The following is a 12,259-nucleotide window of genomic DNA, read 5'->3' as shown; positions in this document are numbered from 1 at the left end:
AAGATTTAAGCATTAATAAAGAACCTTGTTAAACTTTCTAAGCTTCTAAAGACTTTGTATTGGGAAATCCATAGGGCCTCTCAGCCGAGGCACCCTGGGCATCCCGCTGGGCATATAGAGACCACGTCCTGTTAATAGACAATTGCTACAGGCCCAGCGTGTGGCAGCACAATCCCTCTTGTCCTTGGCTGAACATAGCATTTGCTGAATTTTCTTTGTAGGTTGTGCTTCCTCCTGGAACTTCCCTTCATATAAGGAGAGAAACACGATGTTATGTGGATCTTATTTACAGCAAAGGGGTAATGTATGCAAAAATGCCCTGATAATGAGACGCCTTGAAAACAAAACCGACAGAGAAAGCTATTCTTATTTATTATAAAGTTACACTTATGAGAAAAAAAATCTGAATGCATATTGAAGCCTGCAATGGTACATGCTCAAATGTACAGTACTTTACATAAAAAGTGCATCGTCACAACAGCTTAACAGTACTTTTTTGCCATCTTGGAGGACTGTGCAACTGTAACTCTTCTGTTATTCGGGAATGGAAGGAATGCAGTGAGAATGCAGCAGTACAAGAGCAGCAGAAAATGACATGGAAATGCAACAGTACAAGAGCAAGGCTAAAGCTTCTCTAAAAATGTAAAGGCACTTTCACATGTACATACTTACAGATGTACATTGACACAATTAGGCAACAGTCAACAAGCAGGGAGATACCAGCACTGCAATCTATCAAACTGACAGCCAAGGACAATACTGATTTGATTAGGTAGACAGGCGTTTACCCTTTACTATGCCTGTGATTTGATCAGTCTTTCCTGCTACATACCCATTCACTATACTTGAAGTCGCTATAATAAACCATCAAACTACACACGTTTAACTCATGTTACACGTGAAGGCTCAAACTGCGAGCATTCACGAAATGGACTGTTTCTACTATTTTTCTTCACTAAACAATTTCTAATATAAGCAGTATGGAGGGCAGTACAATTATTTGGACACGTGGTTTCTCTATGAAATTTTAAGATACGGGCACCCAACTGGATTATGCCACATAATATGTTAATTAAAAAATAGCTAGGCAAGAATGCACTTAAAAGAACGCTGGCGTACCAGTTTGTCCCAGGGGTTCCCAATGTAGGCTAGTGTGAGAACAGAATTCAACCATCACAGTATTAGCTAAATGCCCAGCACAGAATATAGGGCCTTAGTTAAGCTTCCAAGATGCACTCAAGGGACATATGACAGAGTTCCTCTCTACATAGTTGCACCTTATAACATTTCTTTACTACCAGTGTCCTGCTGCAAATAATGTCATTCTATACACTACATTTGGAAGTCTTTAAGTGAATTGTTATCTTAGTGAGCTGCTCAGCAGTGGAACTCTCTGCCCCAGAGTGAGGCGGAGGCTCCTTCTTTGGAGGCTTTTAAGCAGAGGCTGTATGGCCATCTGTCGGGGGTGCTTTGAATGTGATTTTCCTGCTTCTTGGCAGGGAGTTGGACTGAATGGCTTACGAGGTCCCTTTCTACTCTATGAGCTGCCAGATAAATGAAAACCACCTAGCAGATCTATTTTCTCTTTCAAGGATTGTAAAGAGCTACTCAGTTGATGATTGAAGGGAGAAAAAGTACTTCTAGTTTAGGATGGGAAGCTTATATAAAGTCTCATATTTTTCCTTCTTTCTGGTCCCAAATAATAGATACCACTATATGCGTGCAGGTTGGTTTGTGGACTTCTTCAGAAGGAAACTTTAAAATGTCTTTGTCATGCCCATGCCTCATTCCCATAAATATAATTTCTAAGATTCAGTGGGAGTAAGCAAAGAAACTAGAATAGGCTACAATGCCCCTCGACTGCTATGTGCTAACCATTCTCATCACAGGATGGTTTGCCTTCTTCCATTCAAAGTAGCCAAACAGAAGGACTTAGATGGAAGAATAGCAAGCTCCTAATGTGACAAGTGCCGTGAAAAATGAACCCCTTCGTTTGGATTCAGGTTTGTCTGCTCTGATGGGTAGTAAATGAACCCATCAACTCCTCACCCCATCTTTCCCTCAAGGTATTATACTCTGAAGATAGAAGCTATGGTTGTACTTAAGTGGGTTGCTGTGAGTTTTCCAGACTGTATGGCTATGTTCCAGAAGCATTCTCATCTATGGCAGGCATCCTGTCTGTTGGAAACAGGGCAAGTAGGGTTTATATATCTGTGGAATAGTGTCCAGGGTGGGAGAAAGAACGGTCTGTTTGAGGCAAGTGTGAATGCTGCAACTGATCACCTCGATTGGCATTGAATAGCCTTGCAGCTTCAAGACTTGGCTGCTTCCTGCCTGGGGGAATCCTTTGTTGGGAGGTGATTAGCTGGCTCTGATGGTTTCTTGTCTAGATTTTCCCTGCTTTTTCAGTGTTGTTCTTTCTTTATTTGTCCTGATTTTAGAGTTTTTAAATACTGGTAGCCAGATTTTTTTTTCATTTTCATGATTTCCTCCTTTCTGTTGAGATTGTCGACATGCTTGTAGATTTCAATGGCTTTTCTGTGTAGCCACAGAGTGCTCTGCTATGGTTAACTTCTCTGGCTGAATTAGTCTGCAGTGCCTAACAACAAACTTCACAACCTCTGAGGATGCTTGCCTTAGATGTGGATGAAACGTTAGGAGAGAATGCTTCTAGAACATGGCCTAACAGCCCGGAAAACTCAAAGCAATCCAGTGATTCTGGCCATGAAAGCCTTCAACAATACATTCTACTTAAGTGGTTGCTTGATTAATTACACACAAAAACTCTCCTGTGAGGGGTTGAGAGGTGACTTTGCCAAAAACAATCACAGAAATGATACGGCTTAGTGTCGGATTGTGCAAGACAGCTGCATAGTTAGTTCACTAAGATCAAAGTTTCAAATGGTGCAGCAGTATTCATAGTGTTCACTCTCACATATATACACACAGGATAAAGGGTACTGATATGATTTGGGGAGAAAAGTGATCGTGATATGTTCTTTTCATATTTTAGAACAGAAACCGACATCATCTTGTGAACTTATTGCCTCAACAGAAGGAGCTATTCCAGTTTAAAATAGGTAAGTATTTTAATAAGTGAAAGAATGACAAAACCAACAACCAGCATACGTTGTGTTCCATAACCATAAGGATAGAGCAGCTTCAAAATTGTTAAGTTCCACAACTATCTTTCAAACTTTCCAGGAATGCTTAGTTACAAATCACAAGCGAACTAAGACTTTCTTTCTGCAGAGATACCCAAACAATTGGCTCATAGGAATGTAAACATTTTAAATAGTGAATTGTTTGCAAATAGTTATCTGAAGGAACCAGTGGCTAAAAATCTAGCTTTATTGCAATGCAGAAAGCCTGAGTGCAACCATTACAAATCAGTCTACAGCCATTCTGACAAGCTTTCACTTTGATTTGGAAAGCCAGCTTCTACATCAGTGAGAAATAAAACTAATTCCCCATTTCCCACCACCAATGCCTATACCAAGTGTTTTGAAGGCAATGTCAGAGTGATCCTACCTTACCTTCTCTATTCATTTTATATACCCTGCTGAATAAGTCTCAAGATGCAAACTCTCAGCCCTTATAAAAATCTGCTTCATATTAGAAGGAAAATAGAAGATAATAAAGGAATAAATTCATTTCAAATCACCATTCATAATAACTCCTTGTGAGGTCTAAAAAGTACAGTCAGTGTAAAGTTATTGAACTTCATGGGAGGCTGGCAGTGACCTGTAGTGCTTCTCTTAGAAAAAAGGTGCTGTGTGGAAGTTTCAAGTAACTGAGTGTGTGTTTCTGTTGTTTCACAATATCATACGGAGTTGTCCAGTTTAAAAATTGCACCCATATTAAATGCCCACATTAACGTAGGTAGCTTGAGACATTACATTTAAAAACCCTGAAAAAAAAGTTCTCTAGTTATAAACACAAATTAAAGGTGTGATGGAGTCCAGACAGCTATCAGTGTTCCATTGTCATGGTAGTTCATCCCATGGTCTTTACATGGTGCAAGACTTGTCTGTTGAACCTTGAGAAGGAGAAGATGGGCCTAGGCTTGGGTTGGTTTTTGGAAGAACGATGGGCTTGGGCCTAAGTGCAGGGGGCTTCAGCTGCACTCCCATCCTGGGTGCCACCATGGGCTTGAAGGTACTCATAGTGTCGCTGGAAGAACTAGTGCTGCGCCGAATCTGAGGCTCAGTGCTTCTCAGGAGGACATTGTGATGAGGACTCAGTGATTCTGAGGAGGTGGTGCTGGAAGGAGGAGGGTTTTTCATTTGCTCCAAAGTGTCCAGCACTACATCAGGAGCATGTTTTGCAGAGCTCTGACGTTCTAGTTCCCGGAGTTCATTCAGAGCTGTGTTCATTGTTTCTTCAATATCCTGTTCGGGGGAAGAGAAGTTTGCTGTAGATTAATATAGAGCCATGAATTATTACTACTGTGAGTGTGACATGTGCACATACATTTCTATGATTAAACAACAGTAGTATTTATAATAATAATAATAATAATAATAATAATAACAACAACAATAATAATACTTTATTTATATACCGCTCTATCTCCCCAAGGCGACTCAGGGCAATTTCATTCAATTGCCAGAAAACAAAACCATACAGACAAATTAAAATAAACATCATACAACATAAAATCCTACTATATATAATTATATATGTTTGTTTTAATGTTGCTATGGTTTTATAATATTCTAATGTTTTAACTGTATTTTATGGTCTTGGTACCAATTTGTGAACTGCCCCAAGTCGCCTGCGGCCTGAGAGGGACAGTATATAAATACAGTAAATAAATAAATAAATGCATAATACTAAAACATACATAATTTTTTAAAAATGATTTCATTAAAGCTCCATCAGACAGCTTTAAAATACCAATGGCCAGAATTACAAAATGAACACAACCAACTTTAAAAGGCCTGAACAAGGGATAGTGCAACAGTGTATCATAGGGCCGGGAAAGTGGATCAAGTGCTTAACAGAGTACTATCTTAACAGCCTAGGGAAAGGATCTAGGGACTAGTCATTCTCAAAAACCTGCTGAAATATCCAGGTTTTCAGGTCCCCAATAATGAGGACAATGTGGGGGTTTCCTAATCTCCCTGGGGAAGGGGGAGTTCCAAAATGGGGGGGGGGCACCACAAAGAAGGTCCTCTCCCTCGTCACCACCAACCATGCTTGTGACGGTGGCATAAGTGAGTGGAGGGCCTCCACAGCCGATCGCAGAACCTGCACTGGTTCATAGGGGAAGATGCAATCCCAATAATAGACAGGGCCCGAACCGTTTAGGGCTTGTAGGTCATAACTTGCACCTTGAATTGGGACCAGCAACTTATTGGCAGCCAATTGAGGTGCCTTAATAGAGGCATTGTGCGCCTCTGTTAGGCATATGGACACATTTTTAGGTGGCCACTACAAATTTATGGAACAGAAAAATGTTGGCTCCAATTTAGCTTCAGTTAATTCTGACTACATTCCAATAATATCAAAAGTTGGTTGTGAAAAATAAAGGCCCATTGTTTTCAATGTTTCCTATAACACAGTCTCTTACTTCCTGAATAATAATTTCCCACTGAGTTTAATGGGATTTACTCATAGGAAAGTCCTCACAGGGCTGTAATTAAATGCAATGTTTTGGATCTGAATTGAAGGTATTCATGATAACATTTAAAGCCTTAATCAATTTGGGACTGCAGTGCTTGAAAGAATGCCCCTCTTTCCTATATGTATAAAGATTGAGAAGCTGAAGGAAACTTCTGTTGCATCACTGAGGATGATAAATTGTGTTGGAAAGGGGCTTCTTTACTATGGCACACTGTTAGTAGACTGATTCCAACTTAGAGGCCCAATTGGTGTGAATGTGATTTCATTTTAGTGCTGTTAGCCCATGGCTTTCTCTTAAAGTCTTTGGGGATAACTTCAATAGACACTACATTTTTGTCTGACAAGAGAAAAGAAGTAAAAGCCTATAGTGGACTCTAAACTGTGGACTCTAAACATAGACTGCCATCCTTCCTATTCAGAATTTACAATGTCTTAAACCTACCATATGATTTTGGAATTCACCTTTACAGTTGTACTATGACAAGAACCAAATGTGCTCCTGCAAAACAACCTTAGAAACCAGGCAGCCCCATCAACAGAGGAATTTCCAAAGCACTGGGGAATGGGGCAATGGGCAAAGAAGGCCAAGCATTCAGGAAGTAAACAGTTTATAAGAATTGTTGCCTCCACATTTTTACTACTGTATTTTCTGGCGTACAAGACGACTGGGCATATAAGACGACTCCCAACTTATCAAGATAAAATACAGAGTTTGGGATATACCCGCCGTGTAAGACTATTTCTCTTCCAATGCTATGTCCATCTAGTCATGAGAAATCCCAAGTGCAAACCTTGTTAATGCAAGGTGAGGGAGGGAGGAGGATGAAGGGAGGGAGAAGTAGTTCCCAACTCCCAGAATGCCTCAGCGGGAACATCCAAGGCCCACCACCACCCAGGGCAGCTAGGTGTCGTAGTCTGGAGGCACTTCCTTGGGCCTAGGCAAGCCTGGCGGCCTTTGGAGGAGGAGAGCAGGGAGAGCGGTGGGGGCCTTGAAAGTAGAGCGGGGAGAGCAGCGGAGGCAGCCCAGCAGGATACTACCCCCGGCCGCTCTCTGTGGCAATGCGACCTGCCACTCCTCCTCCCTGTGCCCTCCACCCTCCTCCTCCTCCTCAGGCCACACCATTAAGGGACTTGGATTTTATTCTTCATCATCATCATAATCATAATCATCATCATCATCATCATCATGAATACCCAGCATATAAGACAAACCTCAACTTTTCATAAGATTTTCCAGGGTTAAAAAGTCACCTTATACGCTGGAAAATGCAGTTCTTAGGATCTAGTGACTAGTCCATAGCAAGGTGCCAGTGGCTTGGCTCTGTAGGTGATGGAATTTCTCCTATGCTCCTTCAAGCTATAGATGTTTGCCACCAATTTGTGTGTGTGTGTGGGGGGGGGGGGGGGGGAGGGTACACCATGTTACAGACAACATATGTTGCTGAATTTTAGTAGCAGGTCTCACAGCTTCCTAGCAATTGGGGCGGGTGATGGGGGAGACATGTGGCCCATGGGCTGCAGTTTCTCCATCTACGGGATAAAGCAACCTAACACAACACAAACGAAGGCAGTTTCTTCTCTTCTGACATGAAGCCAATCAACAAAGATACTTTGCTATAATAGCAGCAGTTTTTACTTTTTTATTAAGCATTTTCTAATACAATGCAAGATAAAAAGGAAAAAATGAAAAATAGTAAAAAGGGACAAAGATAGTAAAAAAAGTAAGAAAGGGATTTACATTTGATATGCAACTTTCTTAATGATTATTGTATAAAATAACTCATCTGATGATAATTATCCACACTTCAGATCATGCCCTTCCAGACCCATTCATCTCTTATTTATCAACACAAACCAATCTTTCAACCTAACCAAATTGCAAGCAGTAAAATACAATTCCAAACCCAAAAAACTCCCAATCCTACTTTCTGTCTTGCATCTTGTAAAACTTTGTATTTATGGGATAAGCAACAGTGTCACAGGAAGGGGTGGAAATGGCAGCTAGTAGCATCCTGAGCAAACAAATGCCCATCAATCACATCAAATGCAGCCTATTAAATGGGAGTGTGACATTTACAAAAAAGGGGCCACAGTAGCGTAGCGGGTTAAACCGCTAGCTGCAAAAAAAAAAACCTTGTTGACTGGAAGGTTGGCAGTTCGAAGCCGTGGGCCATGGTTAACCCTAGCTTCCGCCAACCTAACAGTTAAAAAACATGTAATGTGAGTAGATCAACAGGTACCGTCTTGGCAGGAAGGTAAAAGGTGCCCATGCAGCCGTGCCGGCAACACAACCAGAAGGGTCTACGGACAGCAGGCTCCTCAGAATGAAAAAATAGAACAAGAGCACCTCCCCATGGCCAGAGTTGAGCATTGCCTCCAGATGCAGGAGGTGGAAAGGGAAATCCTTTGCCTTTGTTTCTGTATTGTATGTCATTGTTCGCTGTATACAAGGCACTGAATGTTTGCTTCTGTGTGTAATCTGCTCTGAGTCCCCTTGGAGGGATAGTGCAGAATATAAATAAAGTGCATTATTATTATTTCACTGAGATTCAGGGTGAAGCATAAGAACCATACAGGATTATGGATATTTTTGTAAATGTAACTTTCCAAAGGCCTCAGGTCCTTTTAAAATAACAGCTGCTCTAGAAAAGTACAGAAAGAAATGCCCATATGCTAATAATGGAAATCAAGTTTAACTAAAATATGGAAAGGAGGAAGAGTTTTCTGTCACCTGTATCATAAAATATATCTAGCCTTCATGAATAATAAATACAGCAACAACTCAGAAGTAAACATACTTATTATTACCTAAATGATATGAACACATACACTGTAACTGCAATAAATAAATAAATCACACTTTGTAAGCATGGATGGACAGGCAGTTTACAAGACATGGAAATTAGAGACTTAACTCCAAAAAATGGTGGTGGGTGATTAAAGAGAATACAATCTCATATATAGTTTGGCTATCAAACATTATATAATACCTATCACAAGCAACTCATATGCCCTGAGCAAAACCAAAGAACAATCCATAAGTTTACAGACAAAACCCACCTGAGCAATTGACTCTGGATCAAGTGGTTTGTGGTCATTGAAAACTGGGTACTGGCCAGATGATGTTGACCTTCTGATTGGAGGACTGTCTATCTTCTTCAGTGACTCATGCCTACTAATATTAGTAAGGCTGCCATGGCCAGGTCTGCGCCTTCTTTCTGGGCTGTCGGTGTTGAGGTTGCGGTTTTGCAGGACAGTGCGAGAAGGATTGTGGCTTGCCAAACTGGGGGAACCCAACTCCAGAGATGAATTGGCCAGGCTGTTGGGGGGATGCACTGGGCAGTGTCCATCACTGGTCCTGCCAGGACGTCTGCCGGAAAAGGGGAGTTCAGATTTCTTACGTTGCCTGAAAAGAGACAAAGGGGAGTCATGTGAGACAAAGGCATTTGCTGTGCCCTAATGCAGCGCTATTGGTGAGGATTTTGGCTGTGCTTAGAAGAAACAAGGAAGCCCAAGGGGGTAGTAAAAGGTGTCATTGTCCCAGCTAATTGAAAATTTGTGTAATTTCAATTGTGCGAGGCCTGGCTCCATCCCCTACATCAGATGTGTCAAACTCAAGGCCTGCAAGCCAAATCAGCCCCTCCCTGTCATTTTATGGGGGCCCTCCAGATGCTGGACTACAACTCCTGAATTCCTTATCATTAGATATCATGACTCAACCTGAAGGGTATTGCGACACAGTAACATTTGGAAGGCTGTAGTTTTTTTTCTGTTTAGTCAGAATAATGTGGCTTGAATTTAAATACAAAGCTTTGGATATGATGTCTGACTTTAAAATGTCCTTTCACCTTTCTTCAACCTCAGACCCACAAATACTGTTGGGTTGCAATTCCCATTACCCCCAATCTGCATGGCGGAGTGACAGGAATTGTTGTTCACTAACACCTAAGGACCTAAATTTGGTAAAAATTAAAGAGCGCTTATCTTTATGTAAAAAAATTATAGTTCACCCTCTGTATCCACGGATTCTTCATCCATGGATTCAATGGCCCTTTGAAGGAAACCTTAAGGCTGCTATGGCCCTTGATGAAAATGTGTTTGATATCTCTGCCCTACATCACTGCCATCTTTCAGCTTTGCTGCAGATATAATTGGGATGCTGCAGTAAAATTTAAATATAAGAATCAAGTTAATATCCAGTACTGAATTGAATTTACCTTCCTGAATGTGTATCAGAATGGCGATCTGTTGGTGAATTCATATCCTTAGATGAAGATTTATCATCCGTTATTGGACCACTGCTGGCTTCACTATCTGCTTTTTGGCTCAGTGTATCTGAGAATGCATCATCCCTAAGAAGAAAACATCACAGTATTTTGTAATAAAACTTGACCATATAATGAGACAAAAATGGGAGCCCACATCTTTTTAACCCTCTTGCCTCTGCCTCTCATTTCCAAATGTCTCATTTTTATTAACAGTCATTATTATTACTGTTTCCAAAGACATTGTGTGATTGTATAATAAAACCCAATTTACAGTATAAACATTATCAAAAGTCCTCTGCAGCCAGAATGTCCCTGCACATCAGTTCCGGTGTAAAATTTAGTTTTTAATTACAGCTTTTTTTTAAGGGCATTTTGGAGTCTAGAACACAAGCAAGGTGAGATTATGTGAAGTAAACATACAAAACAACTTTGCATTTATTTATCAAAAATGGTGATACTTTCAGAAACTAGAAAACTTGGTCTTCAAAGAGAAACAGGAAATATGCTATCTCCAGTTTATGTAAAGATAACACTATCATTGTAATAATGGATTTTGCTTTCTTCTATACAGCCCTTAAATGCTATGACCAGCACCCCTGCTTGGATTAAAGAGATAGAAAGTGTGTGTATATAGGTAAAAGTTTTCTCTTGACATTAAGTCTAGTCGAGTCCTACTCGAGAGTGGTGCTCATCTCCATTTCTAAGCCGAAGACCCAGTGTTGTCTGTAGTCATCTCCTAGGTCATGTGGCCAGCATGACTGCATGGAGCGCCATTACCTTCCCGCCAAAGCAGTACCTACTGATGTGCTCACATTTGCATCTTTTCGAACTGCTAGGTTGGCAAAAGCTGGGGCTAACAGTGGGAGCTCACCCCGCTCCCCGGATTCGAACCACCAACCTTTTGATCAGCAAGTTCTGCAGCTCAGCGGTTTAACCCACTGCGCCACCGGGGCCTCCCTATATATATATATATAAATATAAATAAAAATATTAAAAGAGATGATGTAGCATCAAAGCTTGCCAAGACTCAGCATTTGCAAACATGCTCTCGGTTTATTGTGTCCCTACTTCACAGCTTTGGAATTGCTACAGAGCAGGACATCTGGCTCTCTGAAGCAAAGCATGAAAGGGTGCTTCCAAGGGTTGGTAGTTACTTTCATTTCACCACTGGTGATTGTACAATACTGCACCTTGGGAGGGCAGGTTACTATAGGGAATGTCAAATAGGTTGCCTGTTACACAGAACTCTGATTTCAAAGAAAGGGGAGATGGACAGGGAGCCTGGGAGAAATACTGCAGAGTACCACTATTCCGTTCCCAACATCTGTAACTTAGAGCCCCCGGTGGTGCAATGGGTTAAACCCTTGTGCTGGCAGGACTGCTGACCGAAAAGTCAGTGGTTCAAATCCGGGGAGCAGGGTAAGCTCCCATCTGTTAGCTCCAGCTTCTCATGCAGGGACATGAGAGAAGCCTCCCACAGTATGGTAAAACATCCAGGCATCCCCTGGACAACATCCTTGCAGACAGCCAATTCGCTCACACCAGAAGCAACTTGCAGTTTCTCAAGTTACTCCTGACATGCACAAAAAAATTCTGCAAATTGAAATTATGGCTTTACTCAAAGATACAGGCTCCACATCTCTGGCTAAGGGCCCAGTGAAAAGCACAAATGTGTAGCTTTTTTCCTAGTCACTTTCAGAATCTTCCAGCTGGCTGAGCAACTACTGAGCATGCCAGGAGAAAGCAATGGCTTGGCATTTCATTCAAATTAATTTTTGCTTACATATCTTGAACCACTATGTATTGGTGAGGTACAAGGCCATCAATCCCATTATGTCTTCCTTCCCACCAGTCATCGGAAGCTCGGTGATACAAAAGCAAGGAGGCTCCCTTTTTAAAAGAAAGTTCTCGTGCAGATCTCCCAACGTAGTCGAACTTGGCAATAGCTTCTATGGGTTCACATTCTGTAGGGGAGGGGGGGGGGGGAGAGAAAAATTGTATGATTTTAGTCCTGAAAACCAGTTTTCTGTAGCAATGTGAACTCAGCATAAACAGTGTATGTTTGTGGTTGTGGAAGCCAGGCAAGTTGTGAAGAAATAAAATCCATTCGTCTGGTGAACAGTGCAGAGACAAAGAGAAAGGCAGTGTCTCTCAGGGAGATTTGGTAAGAGAAGCCTTATGATATATAGTGTTCCTATAGTGCCAGAAAATAACAAAACAGCTCCCTTAGCTGCTTATTTGGATCATGATAGAACTACTTCCTTGACCATTATTGTCATTGTCCCTGTCCCCCCATCATCTGAAGACAGCACTTTATGCCAAAAGCAATACTGAATCCCTTTTGTGTGAATTCAACACCAGCT

The 12,259-nt window shown here is 41.3% G+C and overlaps 1 protein-coding gene across 2 annotated transcripts in view; it reads right to left on the bottom strand.

The window, feature by feature from the left end:
* Positions 1-349: 349 nt before the first annotated feature.
* SRGAP1 (SLIT-ROBO Rho GTPase activating protein 1) overlaps positions 350-12,259 on the bottom strand; it is a 135,294-nt gene continuing 123,384 nt past the window's right edge. For both annotated transcript variants that reach the window (XM_060777533.2, XM_060777534.2), the window contains exons 19-22: positions 11,680-11,860; positions 9,846-9,980; positions 8,689-9,034; positions 350-4,391 (exon numbers count right to left, since the gene is read on the bottom strand). In XM_060777533.2, coding sequence (XP_060633516.2) covers positions 4,011-4,391; positions 8,689-9,034; positions 9,846-9,980; positions 11,680-11,860 — 1,043 coding nt within the window. In that variant the 3' untranslated portion in view covers positions 350-4,010. The remainder of the gene's footprint in view (positions 4,392-8,688; positions 9,035-9,845; positions 9,981-11,679; positions 11,861-12,259) is intronic.

Source organism: Anolis sagrei, chromosome 5 (genome assembly GCF_037176765.1).
Source record: "Anolis sagrei isolate rAnoSag1 chromosome 5, rAnoSag1.mat, whole genome shotgun sequence".
In the NCBI taxonomy this organism is placed as follows: Eukaryota; Metazoa; Chordata; class Lepidosauria; order Squamata; family Dactyloidae; genus Anolis; species Anolis sagrei.
The sequence above is the reverse complement of the archived record's forward strand: the minus strand, read 5'-3'. Positions and strand labels throughout refer to the sequence as shown.